Source organism: Dama dama, chromosome 24, assembly GCF_033118175.1.
Source record: "Dama dama isolate Ldn47 chromosome 24, ASM3311817v1, whole genome shotgun sequence".
NCBI lineage: Eukaryota > Metazoa > Chordata > Mammalia > Artiodactyla > Cervidae > Dama > Dama dama.
This window is the reverse complement of record NC_083704.1, coordinates 7,684,495-7,712,147: the sequence shown is the minus strand read 5'-3', so window position 1 is coordinate 7,712,147 and position 27,653 is coordinate 7,684,495. Positions and strand designations below refer to the sequence as shown.

Sequence of the window (27,653 nt, the reverse complement as noted above, 5' to 3'; positions counted from 1 at the left end):
GATGCCATCCAACCATCTCATCCTCTGTCATCCCCTTCTCCTCCTGCCTTCAATCTTTCCCAGCATCAGGGTCTTTTCTGTGAGTTGGCTCTTCACATCAGGTGGCCGAAGTATTGGAGTTTCAGCTTCAGCATGATGATTAATGATTCCTAACCTGGAGCAAATATCTAGTTCTTACATGTTATTGTTGTTCAGTCGCTAAGTTATGTCTACTTTGTGACCCCATGGACTGCAGCATACCAGTCTTCCCTGTCCTTCACTATTTCCTGGAGTTTGCTCAAATTCATGTCCATTGAGTCAGTGATACTATCGAACCATTTCATCCTCTGCCGCCTTTTTCTCCTTCTGTCTTCAATCTTCCCAGTATCAGGGTCTTTTTCAACGAGTCAGATCCTCGCATCAGGTGGCCAGAATATTAGAGCTTCAGCATCAGTTATTCCAAAGAATATTCATGGTTGATTTCCTTTAAGATTGACTAGTTTGATCTCCTTGAAGTCCAAGGGACTCTCAAGAATCTTCTGCAGCACCACAAATCAAAAGCATCATTTCTTCAGCACTCAGCCTTATTTATGGTCCAACTCTCACATCCATACGTGACTACTGGAAAAAACCATAGCTTTGACTGTATGGACCTTTGTCGCCAAAGTGATGTCTCTGCTTTTTAATACACTGTCTAGGTTTGTCATGGCTTTTCTTCCAAGGAGCAAACATCTTTTAATTTCATGGTTTCAGTCACCATCTGCAATGCTTTTGGAGCCCAAGAAAATAAAATCTGTCACTGCTTCCATTTTCCTTGCCATGAAGTGGTGGGACCAGATGCCATGATCTTAGTCTTTTTGAATATTAAGTTTGAAACTAGCTTTTTCACTGTCCTCTTTCACCTTCATCAAGAAGCTCTTCAGTTTCTCTTTGCTTTCTGCCACTAGAATATCATGTTAATTTCTCCCAAAATGTTATTTAGAATTTACCCCAAGCTTAAATTGTGTATATATGCACACTGTATGTATGTACACACGCACACACAGTCATCCAGTTCTCTCTCTCTCTCTCTTTTTTTTTTTTACTGTTTACTACTGCTTCTTAGGAAACTCATTCACTCAGATGGCCAATAGGTAGAGAATTAAAATCATCCCAACTTTTCAGGAGATGACCACTTCTTGTTTGTCCACACATAAGCATCAGAGCCAGTTTTAAACCTGACCAAATCAATAATTGTCAGTGCATGAGCTTCTGAGAACCAGGGAGTAAGCTAAAGCACATTTTGGATGCCCCCTTCCATGGCCAAAATCAATCAGTCCCGAGGACACCCCCACTTATGAAAGTCACCTGTTCCTGAAGTTCTCTGTCAGCTTTTCTCTGAGAGATGGAAACCTCTCTCCTGCTATAGTATTTTCCTTCACATGTTGATTGGTGGACTTCTTTGGGCATCTCAGGATCACCATGCCTAAAATAGGACTCCTGATTTCTCTTATTCACCTTGCCTTCTCTCCCGAGTGTTGACCTGTCCTAGCTGCACAGTCTCTTGCACTGACCACACTCCTGGCTCTGACTGGGCTCCTGGCTCTGACCCGTGACTCCCTCTAGTGTCATCTCAAAGGATCTATTCAGAATCTCTGCCACATGATGTGAGTCCTGTGCTTAAAGGCTTCCTGTGACTTTCTGGAGTAAAAAGTCCAAAATCCCTGTTCCTATTCTACAAAGATCTGCAGAACTGGCTCCTGCCATCTCTGTAACATCAGCTCCCATGACCCTGTCTTTGCTCATCTTGCTCCAGCCCTCAAGGGTTTCCTTGCATAAACCAGTGCATCCTGCTCGGGAACTACATACTTCAGTCTTTGGCTGTTCAGCCCTCGACTCATTCCTGAGTTCACTCAGATGCTACTCGTATCAGAAAGCCTTTCTCTGGCTCTCCTAAAAGAGCATTCCCAGGACTCCTGAAACCTTTAACTTTGCTGTTTTTCCCTGGTCACCACCTGATGCGAAGCTTTGTTTGTGTGTAGGTTATTGGTCTTCTTTCTCTTGATGGTAACCTCTATGAACACCAGGGCATAGTTGTGTCAGGCTGCACTCCTGGGCGTGTGACAGTGTCTATATCCTGGAGGGTGATGAGTAACTATCTGAAAGCATTCACTCTCTGAGATTTTCACCAGTCATGCAGAAGAAACAGCTAGGACAGTCCTTTCTAGTCAAAATCTGACTTTCAGGACCAACATGACCTATTGGATGGAGCTCTGACTGGGTGTCTCTTCTGGGCCAGATTTAGTGGATGACACAACCCATTAAGAACAGTGGGACAAGTCAGTAAAAATTCCCCGAGTACTCACTTATAATTCATGGCTTCACATGTTTTCTTATTTCTTTTAAGTTTTTACATCTCTATTTTGATGTGAATTTTACTTTTACAACTATCCAAAAGAAAGAAAAAAAAAGAATTTGCCATAGGGATTTGAGGTAATATTTATTTTGAAACAGGTTTCAATTTCTCCACTTTAAAATTTTGAGTCAAATGTGGCGGTTTTTTGGTGGTTCCTGTTTTGTGTGTAAATGAGAAGGGCGATCTCATAGTGCCTCCTCTGAAGACGCCACTTGTTCTGGGTGAGAGGCAGTTGAGGTTTAACCTCTGGCATTTGCATCAGCCCTGGGTGGAGTTGCCCTGACCACAGACCCTCCGCGCTCCATGCCCACAGCGTCGTGGCTGGCGTTTACCTGGAGCTCTCACGTCACACCTGGGTTTCTTCAGCTGAGCAGGAGGGTGAGACCCTGACCACCCTTTCTCTTTTCAAATGCTTTGTCTCTGGCAGCACCGTTTCTCCTATGTTTGCATCGATAGCAGAAAGTGGCATCTGATCCCGAAATCGAAGTGGCAGGTGGTCATGACAGAGGCGTGGGGGCTGGTCCTGCTGCCATGTGCGAACAGTCCTGCGAGTGCAGTGGCAGAAGCTCAGTCAGCAGAGGGGACAAATACTTGCCTGATCGTGCATGAATCTGCTGCCCTGCGGCTGCTATAACGGGACACGTCCTCCGGGGAAACACTACCTTTGCCGACAGACAAGGTTCTCAGAGCTACCTCAGGAGACCCCTCGCCACTATGCACGCCTGCCCCCACAGGAGATGCCTCGAAGAGCCCCTTTCTGTCATCCGTGTCGTCCAGGAGGCCCTGGGTGGAGGGGGATGTGGGAGCTCTGGCCTGGGGGCCGGGGCCCCAGCTCTGCTACCTGTACCCTCGGGGGCCTGGCAGCTGGCTCCTCCTCAGTCAAACAGAGACTTTGGAGTCTGTCATTACCATTCTCTGTAATTCTCTGCTTGCGTTAGACTTGGTGTGTCTCCTAGTCTCCCAGCTCCTGGCGAACAGAGCTCTATATCACCTTACGGAACATGCCATTCCCCAGGGGCAGCAGAGCTCCAGCCAACGGGCCCGTCCTTAAGAGGGGTGAAGGGCTGGGAGCCGTGGAGGGAACAACTGCTCCTCAGAGGTCAGTGCTCAGGGAGGATGCCCCGCAGGACCCAGACACCAGGAATTCTATTTGCATTGACAGCAGCTGAGGACAGAATCACGGAGAAATATTAACAGCTTCAGGCCACAGTCCCTAAATTGCAGAACAAAAAAAATGCCATCTGCTTGGAACAGAACTTTCAATCCTGAGATTTTCTAGAATTCTTCATTTATTTACATTCCTTTAATAGGAAAACAAGACAAAAAGCTATTCTGGAATTCTTTTATTTTTTTTTAAAGGTGAGAAGAAACAGAAAAAAACCTTTTCATATTGATTTTAATATGAAAAAGCATTGGAAAGCTCATGGACTTCCCTTATGGAAGGTTGTACATTCTTAACAGGAAAAATTCCAAGCACATACACATTTGTCACATGAGTCATCTCCCAGTGTATCCCATGGCTTCTCCTCTTAAATAATGAAGAGCAGCCAGCATTAAACCTCAGAAGGCTGCCAGCAGCTGTTGCCACTGGATCATTATTCCCGTTAGATCTTTGGGGTGTAGAGTTGGCTGCATGCTATCTTTAGCTGACCCCAGCACCTGGAAGGGAAACCAGTCACAGGCCATCCCCGTACTTATGAGATGAAAGGTTTTCTGTCTCTTATGAGATGAAAGGTTTTCTGTCTCTAAGAGGAGCCTCAGAATAACCACATCCTGACAAGAGTTCCCAGAAGTGACTGAAATTCGAAATGTACTTCAAATTTGCATTATGTTCCCCAATGCAGGAAGTTAGGATGAACTATAGTGCAGCTTCCCACCGTGGCCTTGGATAATTCTGTCTCGGCTACAGACCTCGGAGGGGTCGCATGTGTGTGTGCTAAGCTGCTTCAGTCGTTTCTGACTCTGCAACCCAATGGATTGTAGCCCGCCAGGCTCCTCTTTCCGTGGGATTCTCCAGGCAAGAATACTGGAGTGGGTTGCCATTTCCTCCTCCAGGGGATCTTCTCAACCCAGGGATCGAACCTGCATCTCTTGCAGCTCCTGCATTGCAGGTGGATTCTTTACCACAAGTGCCACCTGGGAAGCCCCGGAAGAGTTGAGTCCTGTCTTTATTTTCTGAAGAGACTGAGCTTGGCCTCCAGTAGCAGAGGTGTCACAGTCATGGTGCCCAGACTGAAGGAGGGCGTGAGGTGCTGGCACCTGTGGTGGGCAGCTCTTGCCAGGGGGCCTTGGTGGTGGCAGGAAGAGTGATTCTCAGCCAGCGATCTTCTTGAGACACTGTGTTCAACCTCCATCTACAGAGCCAGGCCTCTTGTGGGGACTCTCATTTATAACACGCAGTCAAACATCCTTGGAGATGTAAGGCTGTGGGGAAAGCATATTTCCAGCTTCCTTCCTGTGAGCTGAGTCAGTGGATGGAAGGAGTGAGTGGCTTGGGGTGGAGAGTAGTGGCTGGGCTGGGGTGACACCTCTGGTGGAAGAACCACAGATGCTCGATCTGCCTTCTATGAGGTATGTTTCCTGCACTCAGGTGTGACATGTGCAGGTTTGGGACAGAGTTGAATTTCTCAGGATTGAGAAACAGTCAAAGCTGAATTCTACCGCCCCCCAATAAAGGTCAGGGATCGATGTTAGACAAGCCGGGCAAGGGTTGTATTGGGACTGCAGTTCAAGTAAATGTTCCTCTTGAGCGAGGGGGCAGATGTTTAAAGTACCCTAATTTTGCTGGATGTGCTCACTCAGCCATGCAGGTAGGTGGTAGAGGGTGGGGGGAATTATGTGGATCCTGATCCGAAACAGCTTCGTCTTCCTGTGTTCTTCTTGGCTAGGCAAGAAATAGCAGATGCAGTTTGTTTTAGGTTTTTGCTAACGCTTGCATCACATTGGGCCAATCTGGAGGGCAGTGTCACCTGGCAGGGAGCACCTTCCGGTGATGTAGGCAGGCGCGGTGCTCGGCAGCGCTCAGCGTGCCTTCCTCGCCTCGGGAGTCTAGGCTGTGCCGTGCTGACGGCCTCCGCACTGCGACATACACTTTAGTTAGAACAGCTGCAAGTGATAGGCCTCATATCATGTCGGAGAACATCTCTCTAATTGTGTGGGAGGGTAATTGTGTGGGAGGGTCCAGTGTTAAAACGTTACCAAAGCTGCTTCACAGAGAGGAGCAGAGGCAAGGCTCCCAGCCCAGCCCTGTTGTGAGAGGGTCAGTGAAGAAGGCGCGGGGAGGCCAGTATGACTGGGGGGCGTGCGTGGGGGCAGTGGTGGGGGTGAGGACCGAGAGGCAGTGGGGAGGCCAGGCGTCCCAAGGAGCCTGTGGGCCACGGGGCCTGAGTGAGAGGAGAGACGCTGGGGGCCAGGGCAGGGAGGGTGTCTGTGGAGGGTCTCCCTGGCTGATGTGGGAAGACTGAAGTTGGAACAAAGATGGAAGCGAGGAAGGCAGGTGGGAGGCTTTTGCGGTAGTTCACGCAGGGAGTTCCTTGGCAATCCAGTGGTTGAGACTCTGCATTTCCACTGCAGGGGGCATGGGTTCAGTCCCTGGTCAGGGAACTCAGGTCTCACATGCTGCAGGGCGTACCCCCACTTTTTTAAAAATACAAATAAAAAAATAGTTCAAGCAAATGACGATGGAGGCTTGAACTGGGGTCATAGTGGATGACGGAGTGAGAAGGTGATCTCGGAGAGACAACCGTGAGTGGTCTTGAAGCAGGATCTTAGTTCCCCTTGGTTCCTTGAACCTGAGTATCCTGGACGAAAGCCAGGAGTCCTACCTGCTACTCCACCAGGGATTAGAGACTAGAAGCAAAGCCGACCTGGCTCTTGCCTCTGTTTGAAAGTAAGAATGATTTAAGGAGATAAAAACTGCAGAAAATGGGTACAAAGTTTATTTTCAGAGACACGCACCACATGTGGGAGAGCACACACAGACACTGTGTGTTTAGACAGAAACAAAACAGGAACACCCACCCAGAGAGAAAGGGTCCCCTGTGATGAGGAGGGAGTTAAACCATGTATGTGGGGCAGTTCTTCTGGCTCTTTGTTCTCCTCTGGCCAATTATCTTGTTTCTTTTCCCACACCTGCCCTGCCCTTGGGCCTTCTTCATATGCGTCTTTTTGCCAAGATGGATTCCAGTGCAAAGGAGTATGACATTTACTATGGAGTGATGCCCACCTTTTCTGACCCCCAAGGAGCCTTCCTGCTGGTGTGGAGTTGGGGAGGTTTCCTTTACCTCAGGAGTAATAGATACGGTCATTTTCTCTGTTTGCTCCCTCAGAGCTCAGTTCCTGCCTCTAACTCTGTCCTTGGGTTGTCAGGGAAAACAAAGCTCCAATCTACTCTGCTTGACAAACTCCAGCTGCTCAGCCCAGAGGCCCATCTATCTCCTGCCTCAAACTTGTGTGAATGGAGAGAGATTTTAAAGGTGGAGCAGACAGGATGTGCTGAGGGATTGGATGAAGGGCGTGAGTGAGTAGAGGAGACAAGGAAACGCCCGGGGTTTTGGTCTGATCCGCTGGAAGCCTGGGGGATGAGGCCTGTGTTGGGGAGGGGCATGCACCGAGTTTCAGATGCTGTCAGCCGAGACTTGGGAAGCTCCGGGTCCGAGTCTCAGCCTGGGCTCTGTTCCTGAACGTTCTCGGCAGATGGGTTCTCCCTGAGTGACATGAGAAAAGCCTTTGGCAGTATTCACACTCGGCAGCCTGGGGGCCCCGTGGGAGCGGACCGAAAAGTTTCCCCAGGTAGAATTCATTGATTCCTAAGGCTAACTGGTGCAGCGGTGGGGAAGGGTGCTGGGTGTGCAGACGACACCCCCTCCCCAGAGTGGTCGGAGAGCTGCCCAGAGCCTGCAGGCAGGGTGCTGCGCCCACCGCTCAGCTCCCTCCAGCCGGAACCCCCTGAGACATTCATGCTCCCACTGCCCCCGGATACGTTGGCGACGTGGCTTCCGGCCGGGACTGGCCAGTGGCGCCTGTGTGAGAGGCTGGGCCCCGGCACTGCCCTCTGGCATTTTGCGTCCACGTTGCCCACAGGCCCAGAGAGCAGCAGTGCCCACCCCCACCCCGTGACAGCTGTTTGGGAGCAGGGAAGCCCAGGGCGCTTGCCTTCACGGGGGTCGAGGGGTCAGTGGAGGTTGGGCTGGCACAGCAGACCCCTGCCCGCTGGGTCTCCCCACTCCCCCTCCCCTTCTCCCCCTTCCCTCACTCCTCTCCCTGCCCCCTGCCCCCACTCCAGGGGGTCTCCTGCTGTCCTCAGTCACTCACATGCGCAGCCATCTTCATGGAAGACCCTGTTTCTGGGGAAATGGACCTAAGATCTAAGAAAATACTTTATCCCCACATTTCCCACAAGGAGCACTGGAGCATACCAGGGGCTGATTGGAACCCCCAGGGGTGCCCTGGGATATTTTAAAATCTCAGGGAAAACAGCGATGACACACACCATCTGTCAGACACGGTGTAGACTACACTGGGTGATTACAGCTTCCACAGTAGGTGTACTGCCTTCCCCTCGATGCTGCTTACTCTTCTGTAGCTGAGTCTTCAGTGGTCACTGCGGTCAAAAGCAAGTGCCCTGGGGAGTCAGGTGGAGAAGGAAATGGAGGTGGTGTTGGATCCCATTCCAAGACTGCAGAAGTTGTTTAGTGTCCACACTCCATTAGTTAGTAAATGTGATTAAGAATAAAATAAAAATAATTTTCTTCTAGTGTGTTTGTATTATCTTTTTCAAAATTGGATGCTAAGTTATCAGTGTATCAAGCCTTTTGAAGTTGAACCTGTTAGCTATTTCTTGGGATCAGGGGCTGCCCTTTCTTGGGACAGTCAGGGCCCATGAACCAAATAATTTGGGGGCCTCAACTTTGTAATGACAGTGTTTTCCATTAAAATTGGTTAAGTGTCAAATGACAGTCCCCGCTGCAGACTGTTTGAGACCAATGAATGCTCTTCCTGTAGCTGTTTTCTGTTGTCCTTCCTAGTGCTGCTCTGTTCATGAACTGTCACGTCCACTGGTTTTAAACGTGAACAAACATGTTCTCTCTTGTTTTCTTTCAGAGAGTGGGTTGATCGCGCTCCATCTCTTCATTTTCTGAGAGTATTAATTTGTCTGAGACTCCTAATGAGGGATCCATGTTATCAGGTTGGTTGCATAAAATAAAAAATATTTTTTACTAGTTTGCAGATGAAATGAAAACCGGTGGGCTCTTTTCTGAAGCACAGCACGGTAACATTTTTTTCCTCTCTTCACTACTCAGTAGCTTCCACATTTGGGATTTATCTTACCTGCTATTGAAATCGGTGGGAGAGAAGTGATTTAATGGGGACAGAAATATCTCTATATTTCTACTCTGTTACCTGTGGGATGCAGTGGACTGACTTCTGGTCTGTGTTTGCATCATCTCTTGGCATTTTAAACCACAGGCAGCTTGGAGGAGGGTACACTGGGCCATACTTCGGAGCACGTTGATGCCAAGTGGCCCACCAGGTCAAAGTGAGCAGGGACAAGTGGGACTTCCTTAGGGGGCTCCAGGGCCGACAGGGGGAGCAGCCGGGCCTACACTCTGGTAGCTGCCCCAGAGCCATGCACTCCCCGGAGTCCAGCCTCAGAGCCCGAGTTAGAGGTGAGCACGGGGGTCCCGCCTGTCTCAGAGGAGGCGTCTGCTGGCGGGAGTCTCCCCTCCTGTCACTAGTCAGTTAAGCTTTCTGTCTCTGCGTTAGTACCTCTCAGACTTTTAAGTGCAGGGGAGTCACCTGGGGCTCTTGTAAGTGCAGGTGTGGATTCCACAGGTATACACTGAGGCCCGAGATTCCGCTGAGGCCACTAGTCCGTGGCCAGCACTTTGAGTAGCAAGCACTGAGTGCTTTAGCAGAGAGGCTCTGAAGAAAGGCTTACCTGACACCACCTGGTCCGTGAAAGTTGTTCCTTCCAGACCCAGCTGCTAAGATTCCTGCTTCTGTAAAGCAAAGTTTGTAAACTTTCCGTATATCAGAAGCACTTGGAAGACTTAATGATTGCTGGCACCTGAAAGTGAAAGTGTTAGTTGCTCAGTCTTATCCGACTCTCTGCGAGCCCTGGACTGTAGCCCACCAGGTTCCTCTGCCCATGGGATTCTCCAGGCAAGAATACTGGAGTGGGTTGCCATTTCCTTCTCCAGGGGATCTTCTGACCATGGATTGAACCCAGATCTTCTATGTTGCAGGCAGACTCTTTACTGTCTGTGCCACCAGGGAAGCTTCTGATTCAGTAAGTTTGGGGGAGGGCCTGGAAATCTGCATTTCTAACAAGTTCCCAGGTGTCCCTGATGCTACTGGTTGGGGGAACCACTGCCCAACCAGTTTGGAGAAGTCTCCAAATTGCTAATGAGCCATTATTGTTTCTGCTTGCCAGCATTAAATATCTAAAGGGCAGTTCCTACATGGTTCAATCATTTTCACAGATTGCTTTTTTCCCTAAGAGGTATCTCCTTTTATGCCCCATTCTGATAAGCTACAGGGATGCTTAGACCACTCTGAAGCGCATTTATTTTAGATTCAGCTTTACTGATGAGTTATTATTTGAATCAGGACAGATTTCCTTTCATTACCCTGATAACCATCTTTTCCAAACTTGGCACTTGAAACAACGTGTGCTGCTGCTAGCCAGCGATGAACCTGCTCTGATTTGAATCTCCTGGGATTCATGGTAGCTTCGATCTTTTCTTTAGAAGAGGTGCTCCCTTCCTCATTGCACACTCTAAGCTGGCTTTGTGTTGTTCTAGTTCAGTCAACCAGTTATTTGAGTATGTGACATTCCTCAAAAAACTTCCTGTCCTGGTTGCTCACAGTTTTATGGGAACTTTCCTTTTCTCCTGTGACCACCCGGACAGAGCTGTGTGGGTCATGCTGGTGAGGGTGGTGTGTGCTCCACTCTGCCTGGGTTACTGCCCCACCTCCCCCTGGCCCTGGGCTCCTTGTCCCTGACTCATATTAACGCTCTCCCCTAACCCCCCTGCCATATGCCCCATAGGCCTCAGCTTGGGTAAGAACAGCTTGTATATGGTATTAATATAAGTTTTCATGGAAGGAGGTGGATTTTTAGCAGGAGGTCTAGTTTTTGGACTTACAGAAGTTAGCAAAATATTTGCCTTAGGCATGCTGTTTGCTCAGAGAATTGATGGCCGTTGTGTCATACTCTGCTGATCTTCATCTGAAGTATTCCCTTTCTTAATCCAGTTCTTGATGGGCTGGAGTAAGGTTTATTGGATTGCTCTCTAAAAGAAAGAATTCTGTGACCTCTTTGCTTTGGGGCTTTTATGACAAAAACATGCGTTAAACCAGATCTCCCATTGATTTCCAGCCTTCCCATAGAAGGAGGTGTTCCCTGAATCTCTCCTCCTGGCACCCTGTCCACAAACGAGAGCAGCTGTTTAACATGTTGAGTTGCCAAGAATTTCTGGCCAAAGTCACATAGCCACGCTGGGGTTTACTGTGACCTGTGCCCACAAATGTCAGTGAGCCAGGCCAGGCCTCCCTTTCCTCTCCTGGTGAATCCGTGATCAGTGCTGCATGCTCCACAGCGACTGCTCCAGACCATGTCCGCTTCTCACACACACTCCTCCTACCCCGGTTGTTCTTATTAGGTTATAGCATTAGCTGTTTTACAGGCAAAACTGAGGCCATCCTAGTAGGAATGCTCATATATTCTTTGTTGCTTGAAATGTTTGGATTATTATGCACCATTGTGCATGCATGCTAAGTCGCTTCAGTCACGTCCGATTCTTTGTGACCCCATGGAGCCCGCCAGGCTCCTCTGTCTGTGGGATTCTTCAGGCAAGAATACTGGAGTGGGCTGCCGTGCCCTCCTCCAGGGAATCTTCCCGACCCTCCGTCTTTCATGCCTCCTGCATTGACAGCCGATTATGCACCTTTACATCCCTTACTTCTGAAGAAATACCCTCCTCCTTGCCAAGCCTCAGCCTTCCATCTGTTGTCTTTATTACTGTGTCAGTGGCTCCCTTTCCGTTTTTTCTTATCATAAAAATGCCCTTTTCAGGGCACACTATCCTTTCAAGCCTTGATCTCACCTTCATTACTGCATTTATTGAAAGATCAGACTATTTGTATGGAGCCCACTCCCTTTTCTTTACAGCTGATGTGCAGTAGAGCTTTTCCTTGCATATTGTGCACCAGGGCCTCTCTGGAAGTCATTTAAAAAGAGCATTGTGTGGGCCATGATCCAGTCAGCGTCTCTTGACCCAGAGACTCCAGTATATGCCTAATGAAGGTTCCAGGAAGAAATGAGTGGAAGGGATGAAAAAGAAGCCATTTTTAAAGACAAAATTGCTCCCTTTTTCATAATTAAAGGACTACATGTGTTCAGAGATTTCAAGTGTAGTTGGAGTTGCAAGCAGGATAAAGTCTACCTAGGCTGCTTACAGTGAGCCGTCAGAGCACATTGCTTATCAACGATAAACAGAAAAACTTAAAACTCCCAAACTGCATTTACAGCAGCCACAGCAATAGAGAGATAGCAGAGTTGTATGACCCAATCACCCCGCCTCGCACCCAGCCTTTCTCCATCAGCCGCAGCAATAGCACGACAGTGGAGCTGTATGGCCCGATCGCCCCGCCTAAAAACTCCTGACTACATCCCCATCAGCTGCAGCAATAGAGAGAAAGTGGAGTTGTATGGCCTGATCGCCCCGCCTCGCACCCCAGCCGCTCTCCAGCAGCCTGCGCCCCTCGCCAGGCTGTTTCCCCTCGCTGATCCTGAAAACCTCCAGCTCTTCCCCATCACCTTCTGTTTCTCTGCGCTGTTTACTTGCTCCTTTTAAATTCTGCCTTCCTAAATGTTGCTGCTATGCTCAGCTGCTTCGGTTGTGTCCAACTCTGCGGCCCCATGGACTGACTATATAGCCCATCAGGCTCTGTCCATGGGATTGTCCAGGCAAGAATACTGGAGTGGGTTGCCATGACCTCCTCCAGAGGAATCTTCCTGACCTGGGGATTGAACCCGCATTGCCTGTGTGTCCTGTATGCAGATTCTTTACCTTGGAGCCACTGGGGAAGCCCCGAAATGTTAACCTTCCCCAAAACTATTTTCTTTGTTATAGTCTCCTGTATCTTCTGAGCTTTTGGCTTCACCAGTCATTTTGTTGCTGTTGTTCTTTGCTCACAAGCACATGTTTCCAGCCTGAGACTTTCCCCCTCATTTAAGTCCCAAATTTCCAGGTATTTGTTGGGATGATATGGTAGCATGATGGTTCTCAGAGTGTGGTCTGGGGACTCTCGCAGGTCTCTGAGACCCATCCAGGGGTCCCACGGGCTCAAAATGGTCTTAAAGGTGATGCTCCAGTGTGATTCATGCTCAGTCTCTTAGGAGCGTGCAGTGGAGCCTTCCAGAGGCTGCAGGGCGTGTGATGATGGTGTATCCTCACGCCTGGTGGAACACATGCTGGTGTGCTTTTGTGTTGTAAAAATTCCTCGCCTTTTATCTCTAATATGGTAAATATAAAGAGCTTCCCAGATAATCTGCCTGCCAACATAGGAGGTGCGGATGCTGGTTTGATCCTTGGGTTGGGACGATCCCCTGGAGGAGGAAATGGCAACCCACTCCATTATTCTTGCCTGGAAAGTTTCATGGATAGAGGAGCCTGGTGGACTACAGTTCATGGGGTTGCAAAGGGTTGGACACAACTGACTGACTGAAGACACACGTACACGGTAAATATAAGTAGATTGACTCACATGAACAGAAGGTCTCTGGGACTCTCAGTAATCTGTAAGTGTATAAAGGAACACAGGGGCCAGAGTGTTGGTGAGCTCACAGCACATGCTACGGTAACTTCACTCGGGTCTGTCCATCCTGGCGCTCCTGCAACCTGCTGAACTCTGCAGGCTCTGTCAGTGGTACCACCTTTCCTGCAGACTCCAAGGCAGGAAACTCTTCCTTTCCCCTTACACGCCTTTAGAAGAGTGGTTCCTAACACACCTAACGTACTGGTCAGGCCCAGGGGAACCTTCAGTTGTGATAGAGGGATGAGCAGTGTGGACCGCCGACCAGGGACCGCGTGTCCGGGGCCCTGAGGCTTTGCCACGGCGACACGCTGCTGGACTGATGGCAGTCAGAGTGGTGTTGCTGGGTGCGCTGTTGTTGTATAGTTTTTATCAGTGTTACAGTATTGTGTCAATTTTTTAAAAAGAGATAAACTCTGGGAATAGTAGAGTAAGGACATTTGTCCAGTTTGATGGAAACTGTCTCCAGGTCACTAGGCTTGGAAGTCCAGAGCCAGGTCCTGTGAGCTCAGGCCGTGCCGGGGAGGAGCGCAGTCCTGTCTGCTCTTTAGCTCAGGACCCAGGACTGCTGAGCCCAGAGATGTGGGTGCCTTGTGGTCTTGCTCTCTGGTGGCCCCGTTGCTTGTTTGGTAAATGGTGGGTCACTGCTTGAGGGCATCACAGTGACATTTTCTAGCGGTGGTGCAGCCTCGCTCCTTTTCCTGTGTTTTGTAACAGTGCTTCTGACAGGGCTCACAGGGCCTCTGTGAAAGATGGTGTGTCTCTCCCACCAAATGCAGGGAAGATGGGCGGCTCCTCCTGCTGGAGACTGTGGTGCACGGCAGCACGTTAAAGCTCAGAGGAGTTTAAATCTAGAATCAAATAATTTGTTACACTCTGTTTGACCTACTGTTTGATCATAAAAATATTTCCGAACACCTAGTACCACTCATCGCACAGAATAAAATCATTATGCACAGCACAGAGTTTGGGAAACATGGAATGAGTTCCATACTGTTAACACCGATGATTGTATAGATATATTTTTGCCAAGGTAAACATTTAAGAATGACCATGACCAGTCATTTAAACACGAGTCTCTCCCTGGTGTATTCTCCCTCACACGCTTCACATTTAAATTTCCTTTATGTCAACAATGCCAGATCTCAGTCTTCTGCCCTCGGTGCACTTTTCCCGGCCTATTGTTCTTCCATCACCTGAATATACCTCCAGCAGCTCAGCATGTCAGACTCCACCTCCTTGCCTAACCCAGCCTGTGTCCCCTCTTCCCTGGACTTACCCTGTCCTGGCCTCCCGTCACCTCACTGTGCAGACGGTGAAGCCTCTGCTCTGCGCTCTTCCTCCCCACTGGCCTTCATGTCCAGCTGGTCAGACCATGTCAAGACTGCCCACCTGCCCACTCCCTCCTCTCTGTGCCTGCCAACCCGTGGGGCTCCCCTCCATGCCCATCCCTCTCCAGTTTCCTCCAAGACCAGAGGGAAGTCCCCACAGCTGAGTGTGATCAGCCCTGTTCACACATGTCCATCAGGCTCGAATGCAAAGTTCAGTTCAGGCTCATGTTCAAGTCTTCCCATAGTTTATCTCACTATTTTTCTAACATTATCTCCAATGATTCGCTTCATAAATTTAGGGAGTTGCTTTTCATAGTGATACAACATCTTGATGTTCTTTCTATGCAACTTCTGTGCACCTTTGAGCCTCCTGTCCTCTTTGCTTGGAGGAATCCCCTTCGTTTCCTTCTCTTCCTCCACGTCTCCTCAGCACAACTATCCATCCTTCTAAGCCCACTCAGAGGCCGCCACCCTTACAAAGTTTTCTGTAGTCCTCTCAGCAGGCTATTATATGTCCCTCCTCTGGGGTGTCACAGCACCTCCTGTATAACTTTCTTAAACTATGAAAAAGTGTTAGTTGTTCAGTCATGTCCAACTCTCGGTGACCTCATGGACTATAACCCACCAGGCTCCTCTGTCCATAGTTCATAGAATTCTCCAGGTAAGAACACTGGAGTGGGTTGCCATTCCCTTCTCCAGGGGATCTTCCTGACCCAGGGATTGAGCCCTGGTTTCCTGCAGTGCAGGCAGATTCTTTACCGTCTGAGCCACCAGGGAAGCCCCATAGCTTTCTTAAAAACACCTACCTAGATCTATCTTAAATTCCAGTTATTCGTGTGTCTACCTTATGCTTGCCTGCAGCTCAGTGAAGTCATCCTCTGTCATCTATATATTTGTGTCTCCTTCAGAGCCTGACTTGGGGATCTTACTAACAGGAATGGAAAAGAAGATGCTGAAAAAAATATGTGATTTTAAAATGTTATTTTTATGTGTATAAAATGTCCATCATAATTAGCGGCAATGCATACAGTATTCTGTTCTTTAACTGCAGCTCTTCTAAAGTGAATAGCAATCATGGGAATTCAAATTAGTAGGTGGTCATAGAACTATTTTAATTGAGTTATAAATATACCTTCATTCTTAATTTGAACAAGGGTGTGTGGTTTCTGGATTCCCTTCACACAGATTAAGGAAAGCTTGACCCTTGACCCAGGAGGTCTCCAGCCCCTGAGCCTTTTCCTCAGCTGCTCACGCAGCTCCAGGGTAGAATGTGATCATCCCTTCATACATACTCATGTACTCACTGCCAGGCGCATTCCAGAGCTGGAATGATGGCTAATATTTATATTTCAAATAGCTTCCTTGTGTGCACAGTAGAGAAGGAGAGAGGAGTCAGTGTAGTGTTAAGCAGGTAGAGCCACCTGAAACCCTTCATCCTAAGATAAACGTCAATGCGAGTAACCTGAGCATGGGCTGTTAGTGGAGCTCCAAACCAGTTCCTTTCACAGCTCCAGCCTCCCCTCATCCTCTCTCTTAAGTTAGCACTTTTCAGAAGTTTTATGCAGCGCCTTCTTATTGGAAATTGGTGCGTGAGTGCTAAGTCGCTTTAGTCTTGTCTTGACTCTTTGCGATCCTGTGGACTGTAGCCTCCACAGGCTCCTCTGTCCATGGGATTCTCCAGGCAGGAATACTGGAATGGGTTGCCTTGCCTTCCTCCAGGGGATCCTCCTGATCCAGAGACAGAAGCCGAGTCTCTTATGTCTCCTGTATTGACAGGCGGGTTCTTTACCACTGAGCCACGTGGGAAGCCCTGAAAGATCTGTATCAGATCTGAATTTTGCAATGATTATTCTTAGATTTGTTCAGGGTATGAGTTTAATAAGATCATTAGCCACATCATCTGAAGGAGAAGCCTTGTTGTCTACTCTGCTAGGGCAATGCTGCTCAGATTTTATCAGGCATGTGAGTTACCTGGGGATCTTGTTGACACTAAGAGTGTCATTTAGTATGTCTGGGCTGAGTAGGAGATTGTGCATTTCAATCAGCTCCAGACGCTGCTGTTGCTCCTGGTTCATGGACCACACCAGGCAGGGGCCTAGAGGAAAGTCCTGGGATTCGGTGATGCTGGATTTTTATCCAGACTCTGTCATTTAGGCAAAATGGTTTACCTTTCTGGGTTTTAGTGTTCCCATTCTGTAATATGAGGAGGTAAAGGGAGAGATACCTAACAGCTCTTTGCAGCTCTGACATTTTATGATGACATGGGAGGAAGTAAATAGAGTGAGGACTTGGGCTGCAGATACTTACTTCCTGTTCATCTCAACCCAACTTTCCTATCTGTTAATGTGTGCCCATGTGCTAAGTCACTTCAGTTGTGTCTGACTCTCTGTGACCCCATGGACTGTGCCCGCCAGGCTTCTCTGTCCATGGGATTCTGCAGGCAAGAACACTGGAGTGGGCTGATACGCCCTCCTTCAGAGGATCTTCCTGAGTCAGGGATCAAACGCATGTCTCCTGCAGCTCCTGCAGGCAGAATTGCGGGCAGATTCTTTGCGCTGAGCCACCAGGGAAGCCCATATCTATTAATAGTTTATCTTAAATATAGTATGAATGACAAACATTAAGGTTTTCCATATTTATATTAGAATGTGGACCTTCAAAAATAGTTACAAACTCATGACTTAATAAATCAATTGCATGTAGAATACATCCCCCCCTCCATTTCTCATCTTTCATGTCTGTTCTATTGTTTTATTTTTTCAGGAAATACTTCATAGCTTGGGTGGAATTGAAAACCTAGCTCAGGTAAGATCTCTTTTGTGGTGGCTGGTCTTGCCTTTCCATTTTGTGCTGTGCCTCTGGGCAGAGATCCACAGTGTGTGACAGAGAGGTCTCTTTCAACATAGCTGCCTGCCAAGGAGAAGAGCCTAGGGTCGTGAGTGTACAGCATACACACAGAGCAGGGAGGGACTTGAGCCGTTTTCTCCCAGCTGACTGGGCTCACTCTACCCGGCCTGTGAAATGAGAGAGTTTTATAAAAGGTCACCTGTCTTTAGTGAGTGAAGAAAATAAATAGGTGTTGGCTGGCAGGCCCTGGGCCTCAGCAGTGCACACACCAAGCTGGCAGGAGAAAATATTGGCTATGAGGATGTTCATAACTTTTTCACACAATAAAGAATTACTGTGCTCACTAAAATATTGGAATGATCTTCATGTATTTTTCTGCTTTGCTAACTACTGAGGGAAGGTAAGGAGCTGAATAAATATGCTGAGTCAGCCCAGTGTTTGAGCTTATTAATACAATCAAGCAAAATTTCTAGGTATAGAAATAATTGAAACAGCCCATCCTCCTAAAATCTATAGCATGTATGCAAAGAATAATTTTCATAATAAACCCATGGCCCTGCAAATTCATTCTAAATTATTAATGGATGATTAATTCTAATGGCAATTTAATTATAAACCTATTTTATTATTTTTATTCTTGGGAAATAGATAATATCTAGTTTTTATTTTGAAGAAATTTTTTTAATTGGCTAGAGGTTTAGCTCATTTAATGAAATAATCCTTTATAAGATTATATTGTAAAGGATCTTTCTATCCATTTTACTTCCATTAAAATGTCAGAAATATTTGTATTTCTCTGAACCGATTTCTTATTACTATCAGTTTTTATAATTTTACAAACAGTGAGGGATTTTCAGATTATCCCATACATTTCATTCTGATTATTGCTATCTACTTGTATGCTGGTTAGATGTAATTTAGGATATAAAACATAAGGGCAGTAAAATATATGCAGTGTGTTATAAAACTTCTAATGAAAAGATACATTGAAGAATTAAAATTGTATGTACTGTATATTATATATCATGCATCTTATTTGTATCTTCTATTTGGAGACTAAATTGCAGCACAGATTTATTGAGTTATGAGTCATCTTGGGACTTTTGAGAGTTTAAGCAGTCTTTCCAGGCCCCTCCCTCCACTTCGGGCACCCCAGCGAAGCTGAGAACCCAGGAACCCATCGTCTTCTGCGCTTGCGTGAAGCAGGCGCAGGGCACCGAGCGTTGTTTGGTGTCCCTGTGGCGCCATCTGCAGCTCATTTTCAGAAGTACACAACCTTGCACTCCCGCTGCGCGCTCTCGGAGTCCTCTCTGCTCACCTGTTGTCTGGTCCCCTCCACAGTACATGCAGATCGTGGCGCACGGGTACCTCGGCTACGGGGAGGCGCAGCGCAGCGTGGACAAGCTGGTCAACATGACGTGTGAGCGCGGCCCCGGGGGGCAGCGGAGGGAAGGGGGGACGCTTTGAACACTCAGGAGGGTCCCCACACAGCTATGGGCTTGAGAGACCATGCCAACTGTTAGGCTCAGTGGCAAAATGTACCCAGAGGGGAGATTTTAGATCATGATTCTTATCTTGAAAAGCCCAATTTCATGTTCAAAGAGTTTCATTGAGCACAAGCTTAGGTTTATTTAGCATGTGAGAGACTTCTATAAAAGTAAGTGAAATGAAAGTCGCTCAATCATGTCCAACTCTTTGCGAGCTCATGGACTAGAAAGTCCATGGAATTCTCCAGGCCAAAATACTGGAGTGGGTAGCCTTTCCCTTCTCCAGGGGATCTTCCCAACCCAGGGATCGAACTCAGGTCTCCGGCATTGCAGGCAGACCAGCTGAGCCACAAGGGAAGCCTATAAAAGCAACTTTTGGCAAAAATATTTTTTGCGTGCATGGTAAGTCGCTTTAGTCCTGCCCAACTCTTTGTGACCCTGTGGACTGTAGCCTGCCAGGCCCCTCTGTCGATGGGATTCTCCTGGCAAGAATACTGGAGTGGGTTGCGGTGCCCTTCTCCAGGGGATCTTCCCAACCCAGGGATCAAACCCCTGTTTCTTAGGTCTCCTGCATTGGCAGGTGGTTTTTTTTTTTTTTAACATCTAGTACCACCTGAGAAGCCTAAGCTTCAAATCCCTCATCAAAATATCTCATTTCTTTATAGATATTTTTCAAAAACTTGCTGCTGTCAGAGACCAAAGAGAATGGGTCACCACAAGTGGAGCTCACAAGGTGAGTGGTCCCAGGAGTCCCTGCTCCACCCCACCTGTAATTATAATTCAAAAACTTGCTGACCTAGCCTAAAACTGCCAATCTCTGCTAACCCACCTAAAGAGTAAATTTAGAAATAGCAAGTAGAGGTTTTCTGAAACTTCTTTCTTTTTTTCTATGCTCTTTAATTCTTTGTTGCTTAATCAAGTAGTTTGATTGCCTAATTTAAATGTTGCTATACATCAACTGACCCCAGGTGTGTACTTACAAATAAATAAATATTAGTTTGGCACATGAAGTTATGTTAGTTTGAACCATGGGAAATTACCATGGTCTGTAGGTCAGTTTCATGTGGTTTAACCTCAAAATAAGACGGTTTAGTATTACCAACCTGTGAGTCAAATACATATTTCAAGATGAATGAATGCAGGCTTAATCAAAACAGACTACATTTATATTTATAGCAAAACCATTTAGATGGTAGCTGCCTAGAGCTAGGTTTCAATAGTTTGTGAGTTTCTGTGTCCCAGGAAGCCACTATCCAGCAAGTATTAGAGGAAAGTTGTCTAAAATGTGTTAGCACATGCTACTCATTTTATGGAGGTTGATTCTTAGTGATATACAGGTTAGCATTTTTTATTTTGATAGCTATATATTTCACTAATATCAGTTAGAATTTGAAGAACATTTTTGAGTAACATTAAGTTAGTGTTAAGGGTGCTTGTGACAAAAATTGTGAAATGATATGTCAGTGACTGGAGTCTGGGAAACATTGTGTTGAAAGACAGAAAGGAGAGACTTCTCTGGTGGTCCCGTGGTTAGGATTCTGCACTTTCACGGCAGGGACTGCAGGTTCAATCACTATTCAGGGAACTAAGATCCCATATGCCATGCACCTTGTGGGGATAAACAGAAAAAAAAAAAAGACAGAAAGGAAAAAGTGAGAGGGAAAAAAAGAGGAAGGGATCTGAGAAACAAAGATAATGCTAGCTCCATGTAAAGTGCATGAGGTCATTAAGGGGAAAATTCACATAGTGGAAACCCAAAGTCAGCCTAGCAGTTGTACAGGTTGCAGCTCTGGCCTGAAGTATGTCTGGGTGTACACTCTGGGGGACTCTGAAAATGTAGAGAGAAGATACATCAATCTGCAGTGATAGGAATCCTGAGAAGGTGACTGTGAGATACAGGTGACTCCCAGCTCAGTGATGTTACTTAGCATCAGTAAGAAATTTGAGAGGCAAATGGAGTGTCTGATAGTGTTAACATATTTTCCTTAGTTTGGGGAAAAAAAGATAGTCTTCGACATTTTGTTGAAAAAATACTTCCGTAATTTGGAAAGTGCCTGCACAATGGCAGTGCCCGAGACAGGATGAGTTCTCATCCTGAGTGACGGGTGGCACCAGTGGACAGAGCAGAGAGCACGGACCTGGAAGTACAAGACCACGTACTTGGGTCCCCTTGGTTCTTTCCTTTGGTGGGGAATGCTTACGAGGAGCTCGTCCAAAGAGGGGTGGACGCCTGCTGCAGAAAGAACTGAGAATCGTGAATGTTTAACAAACCTTCTTTTTTGAGGTTAAGTATCTATAATCTTTAGAAGGAAACATATTGTTCAAGAAGCTTGTAGTACTTTTATATAATTAAACTTTATTTTATTCCATTTTCCAGACATTAGTAAATTTACTCAGTGCCCGAGATACGAATGTTCTGTTGGGCGCCCTTCTGGCTCTCGCTAGTTTAGCTGAAAGGTGAGTGCATTTTTAAAAGTTCTGCTGCTATAGCAACTCAGATGGGAGAAATGCAAAATTTATTTTGCTACCTACTTAGTTAAGATTTGTGAATAAAAACATGAAATAACGTCAATATTTTGAAGAGGATTGGGGTGGAAATGCATCATTTTAGAATTTAAGTTGGAACAGCAAAGCAGTTAAAATTTTTTTTCTGACCAGAAATATTTATCTAGTCTTTTCATTTAACCCTCACTTATTTCTACTCTAAAATTGCACATTTCTTTGACAGTTGAATCTCCCTGACTGTCTTTCTTCATTCTGTCCTCTGTATTTAAGACTTTTAAATATTTTTGCCCTTTAAGAAATTCTAGGTAACCCTTTCAGAGGTTATGATTATTTTCAAGAAAAACTTAAATATGTTTAAATATGTTTTTATGCCAATCAGTGGATCACTGTTTTGTTTTTTCCAACTTTCAGTTCAGTTCAGTTCAGCTCAGTTATGTCCAGCTCTTTGCGACCCCATGAATTGCAGCATGCCAGGCCTCCCTGTCCATCACCAACTCCTGGAGTTTACTCAAACTCATGTCCATCGAGTTGGTGATGCCATCCAGCCATCTCATCCTCTGTCGTCCCCTTCTCCTCCTGCCCCCAATCCCTCCCAGCATCAGGGTCTTTTCCAATAAGTCAACTCTTCACATGAGGTGGCCAAAGTACTGGAGTTTCAGTTTCAGCATCAGTCCTTCCAATGAACACCCAGGACTGATCTCCTTTAGGATGGACTGGTTGGATCTCTTTGCAGTCCAAGGGACTCTCAAGAGTCTTCTCCAACACCACAGTTCAAAAGCATCAGTTCTTCGGCGCTCAGCTTTCTTCACAGTCCAACTCTCACATCCATACATGGCCACTGGAAAAACCATAGTCTTGACTAGACGGACCTTTGTTGGCAAAGTAATGTCTCTGTTTTTTAATATACTATCTAGGTTGGTCACAACTTTCCTTCCAAGGAGTAAGCATCTTTAAATTTCATGGCTGCAGTCACCATCTGCAGTGATTTTGGAGCCCAAAAAAATATAGTCTGACACGGTTTCCACTGTTTCCAACTTTATTGAGGAATAATTATAAATGTAATTTTATGTATTTCAAGTGTATAATGTAAAGATTTGATACACATGTACACTGTGGGGTGATTACCAAGATCAAGGTAATTAACACCTTTTCACCTCTCTTTTTGGTTCTGTGATAAGAACACGTAAAATCTTCTCTCAGCAACTTTCACGTGCACGACCCTGTGTTACTAACTGCAGTTGCTGAGTAGGTGGATCTTTAGTGCACAGTCTTCTCACACCTGAAAGTGTGTGCACTTTAACCCGCATGTCCCTGTTCCCGCTGCTCCCAGCCCCTAGTAAGCACCTGCTATTCTGTTCTCTGTCTCTATATAGTCAGTTTTGCTGGTTTATTTTCGATTTCACATGTAAGTGATGCCATATGGTAGTTGCCCTTCTCTGTTTGGCTTATTTCATTTAACAGAATGTCCTCTAGGTTCATCCACATTATCAAAAATGACAGCATGTTTTTATGGCTGAACACAAAGAGTTGGACACGACTGAGCGACTGAACTGAACTGAATATTCAGTTGTGTACACATGATTATATTCAGTTATAACTATGTATAAATATTCAGTCATCACATTTCCCTCTCTGTTTCATCTATTGAAGGACCTGTAGCTTGTTTCTGTTTCTTGGATATTGTGAGTAATGCTCCTCACTGCTTTTTAGTGAACACCCTGCGAATCCCCCTCTCCAGTGGGAATGGTGTTAATCATCATACTGTTATTGAACAAATTTAAATTTATGACATATACTTACTGAATACTTACTTACTTATACTTACTTAATACTTCCTGAATGTTGGCATTTAATGTAGCCCTTCTCTGTAGAGCTATATTGCATTTTGCTTCTCCTCCTGGGATAATATGAGGACTAAGATATTAAATATGTGGATGTGGTATCAATAAAAGCCATTTCTCATAGTTACTAATACTTTTCAATTTGTAGTCCAGAGTGTAGGGAGAAGATAAGTGAGCTCAACATTGTAGAAAATCTGCTGATGATTTTGCATGAATATGACTTGCTTTCCAAAAGGTAGGATTGCTAACAGGGGAAAATGGCAGTGTCTTATATTTGATGAAAATGATGGTTATTATTCTAATTATGCCATGTTACATTGTTAGCTGAATATCACGAGTCAGCTTGGCATTTATTTTCTATTTAAGTTTATGTAAAGTAACAAATAGTAAAGAGGTGTGTCAGTTTATCTCCTATCTCACTTCTAGAACTGGTCACATATTCGAAATATATAAATCTATGATTGCATCTTTAATACTTTTGTTTATTACATTTATTTACCTCCTGTCTCCTTAAGGAAAGAAACTCTAAGGTGGCTCTACTTTTAGTAATTTCAGACTGTGTGTTGAATAAATGATTAGATTCCTAAAATCTATTTTGCTTAAGGCAAGTAAAATACACCAAGATAGCTACTGACTGATTTCATGACCAAAAGAATCTGGAGTAAAATGAGTCATTTTCACGTGAACTACATTTTGCCCTAAAAACGTACTATATCCAGATATCTGTTAGGTTATCAAGTTGCAACCTGTGTCATTTGGTACTTAGTTGAGTGTCATTTGATACTGAGTTGAATAAATCATAATATTCTAAGGAGGCAAAATAGTTAATAGAAATCCCAGGCAATAAAGCACTGACATTTAACTAATAGTAAATCCCTTGAATTCTTCTTCTGAGCCAATTTAAACCCTCTTTTACCCACTGTACTGGTTGGCATAGATTTGGTTATCTGAATTCATTTACCTAATAGACCCTGCACAGGTATTGAAAAGCCAAAAATGAACGAGACAGGGTTGCACAATGCAGGGGAGGGTCAGACACGCAAGCCATCAATTTCACCCCAGTGTTGTAGTTGGTGTGGTCGGTGAGGCACAGGACGATACCCTGGGGGCAGGGCACCTCCAATTGGAGCAAGAGGTCATTCCAAGTTTCCTAAAAGAAGGAGCAATTGTCCAGGCAGTAAAAGGGACAAGTGAACAGAATATGCTCCCCCTGGAGGCGTGCAGTGATGTGCAAGAGATGAGCATGTGTGGGTGGGTACAGCTGCAGCAGAGTGCGGGAGGGGGTGCCAGAAAACTAGTCAAACAGATGGTGATAAGTTAGAAATAGAGTTCACTTTGGCCAGCTCTCTATAGGCCAGGCCCTGCTCTAAGCACTTCTCTGTGTTGACTTGTTTAATCTGAACAGTAACTCTTCCCATATTTTACAGATGAGACACCTTTAACCAGGTCATTGATGGGCTGTTTGTGCTAAATAGTGTGGTTTTTATCATGAACATCATGGAAACTCACAGAGAGATTTTAAGCATGATAGCATGGATTTTGTGGGAACAGTTCTGATTTTAATGTGTGGGGTGTGGAATTCAGCCACACAATGAGATTCACTTAGAATAAAGAGGGAAGTTGTGGTGTAGGAAGTTTGAGAAGGTGAAGAATGCAGTCTACTAAAGCACATATGTTCTGAATGCCAGAGCATAGACATTTGGGAGGGAGAGGAGCTGTGGAAAATTACCTCGGATAAAGGAATTGTGGGGGCTTCCCAGGTGGCACTAGTGGTAAAGAACCTGTCTGCCAATGCAGGAGACATAAGACATGCAGGTTCAATCCCTGGGTTAGGAAGATCCCCTGGAGGAAGGCATGGCAACCCACTCCAGTATTCTTGCCTCCAGTATTCATGGAGAATCCCATGGACAGAGAAGCCTGGTGGGCTTCAATCCATAAGCTTGCAAAGCATTGGACACAACTGAAGGGACTTTGCACACACACAGAGGAATTGTGAGTCCAGATAAGAATGGGAATGTTGGAGAGCTGGGTGAATGAGGTGCTTGTATCTTGAGCATAGTTGATCATCACTAGGATGGAGGGGATAGCTACTGCAGGACTCACAGAAGAATTAGCCCCAGCGCTTGCCTCAGAAACAGGGGCACTGAAGGTTCCCCACTGCAGGGACAGGTTGAAGAGGAAGTGTCTTGGAGGATTCCCAACATTTGGCTTGAAAATTGAAAAGGCTGTGGTGTCCTGGGTCCAGACCAGGAACATGAGAGGAAGGGCAGATCTGTGGAGGAGGATAAGGACTTTGAGTCTAGAGACAGTTGGGTGAGTGCCTGTGGAGCACTTAACTGGCTCGCTGGAAACTCCAGAGGTTGGGAGTGATGCTTGCATGAACTCTCTATGTAGGGCAGAGAGAGGGTCTGAGGCCTTAAGAATAAATGACACCATCCTAGGAGAGTGTTCAGATTGTGAGCCTGGGGGATAGGATGCTTCTCTGAAATGTCTGTCCTCATATGTTTCAGAGCTTAGTTGAACCTTATGTCTTTTCCATCACTATCTTTTATTTCCCAGATGTTCACTGAGTGCTTTGCATTTAATTTCCCTGGATCATAGTGTTTTTTTGCCATCATATATTAATGTCTCATTTTTTTAAAAAAAGATTTATTTATTTGGTTGCATTAGGTCTTAGTTGTGGCATGCAGGCTTAGGTGCCCTGAGCATGTGGGACCTTAGTTTCCTGACTAGGGATTGAACCCATGCCCTCTGCATTGGAGGGTGGATTCTTAACCGCTGGACCATGAGGAAAGTCCCTAGTGTCTCGTTTTTACAATCACATAATAAGTTTCTGAAGACTAAGATAGAGCTTTTATATTTCTTTGGTCTTGGGCACAGTGCAGGTCCCACTGTATGTACTTGATGCCTATTTGCTGGTTAGTAGGTTTTTAGCCAGACTAATGGGGATACCCGTTGTGACTTAGAATGTGGTTACAAAACCACGACCTGCAGGTGAAGTTTGGCCCCCTGCCTGTCTCTGTAAATAAAGGTTTATCAGCACACAGCTGTGCCTGTTGGTTTTTGTGTGTTGCCTGTGGCTGCCCTTGCACGTGTGCGTGTGACTGGGTAGTCGTGACAGAGACTGTAAGGCCTACAGAGCTACAGACACTTAGCTGTGGTCCAGCCCTTACAGAAATGTGTGCAGACCGGGATGTGGAGCGTCTGAGCGCCACAGTCTGTGCGAGTGAGCAGCTCAGTGTGAACCAAGCCAGGCCGGTCCGCCTGAGCTGAGTGCATGCCCCCACCTCCTCCCCGGCCCCCTCCCTGCCCCCCCACCTCCTCCCCGCCACCCCACCCCCACCCCCACCCCTCGTCCAGGCTGACAGCCGAGCTGCTGCGCCTGCTCTGTGCCGAGCGCCAGGTGAGAGAGCAGGTGAAGCTCTACGAGGGGGTCCCTGTCCTGCTCAGCCTGCTGCACTCAGACCACCTGAAGCTGCTATGGAGTGTCGTCTGGATTCTGGTGCAAATTTGCGAGGACCCAGAGACCAGCGTGGAAATCCGTATTTGGGGTGGCATCAAGCAACTTCTTCATATTTTACGAGGGTGAGTCAGGGTGGACTTCCACCTGTGTCACCCTGGTTGGTGAAGGCTGGGGTCTCAGCCGCTTCAAGGCAGGGTGGGCACATGCTCGGCTAGCTCCCCTGCTCTTTGGTGATTCCTCTTCTGCAGAGTCATTTTTACTTGTTGTAAACAGGCTCTTCGTTAATGTCGGGAGCATTTGTCTTTTCAGCTTCTTGGTGGGGTGCGGGGTGGGGGGAGCCCTGACATGTTTATCTTTACATCACCAGCCTCCAGGCTAGTGCCAGGGGTAAAGAAGGCCTTCACTCTGCAAATGTGGGCTGAATAGAAACCCATAGAAAACATTTGTCTGGCTACCCTTCTTGAATCAGTATATGCATATTATAATCCCAACAAGTACACTAGTTACTACTGTTTTACTAAAATGTCTGTGTGCATATATGTCACTCATCTATAAAGAGAAGGCAAAGCCTGCATGACTGGAGCAGGTGTATAATCCTTAGCTGAAACAGGAGAAAATACTGTCCATGAAATGATTCCATGTTACCGACCCTGGTCCAGTTGCTCGTCTCTTCTCTCTAATCTCCATGGCAGTGCTCTGAGCTGTGTGAACACCTTGCTGTCTCTCTTTTAAAAACAGAATTCAGTGAGGTTCAGAGCCGTGAATCTGGGGAAGGAATGGTTTGTTGAAAGAGTTGCAAACTGAAATTCTCTTGAAGTATGTTGCAAAAAATTATAACAGTAACAACAGATAGTAGATATTATGTGTATTACATATACTGAAGTATTGAATAACGACATCTATTGGTACCATCAGTGGGGAGGGTTCTATTACCTAAAATTATTGTAAAGCATAATTCAGTCCCTCTAGATGCTGAATTAAAGG

The 27,653-nt window shown here is 46.2% G+C and overlaps 1 protein-coding gene across 7 annotated transcripts in view; it reads left to right on the top strand.

The window, feature by feature from the left end:
- The window catches only part of NEK10 (NIMA related kinase 10), a 322,723-nt gene that overhangs the window by 58,783 nt on the left and 236,287 nt on the right, over positions 1 to 27,653 (top strand). For all 7 annotated transcript variants that reach the window (XM_061127634.1, XM_061127631.1, XM_061127638.1 and 4 more), the window contains 7 exons: positions 8,477 to 8,561; positions 17,290 to 17,331; positions 18,715 to 18,793; positions 19,526 to 19,593; positions 21,238 to 21,317; positions 23,355 to 23,441; positions 26,567 to 26,791. In XM_061127634.1, the coding sequence (XP_060983617.1) occupies positions 8,477 to 8,561; positions 17,290 to 17,331; positions 18,715 to 18,793; positions 19,526 to 19,593; positions 21,238 to 21,317; positions 23,355 to 23,441; positions 26,567 to 26,791 (666 nt within the window). The remainder of the gene's footprint in view (positions 1 to 8,476; positions 8,562 to 17,289; positions 17,332 to 18,714; positions 18,794 to 19,525; positions 19,594 to 21,237; positions 21,318 to 23,354; positions 23,442 to 26,566; positions 26,792 to 27,653) is intronic.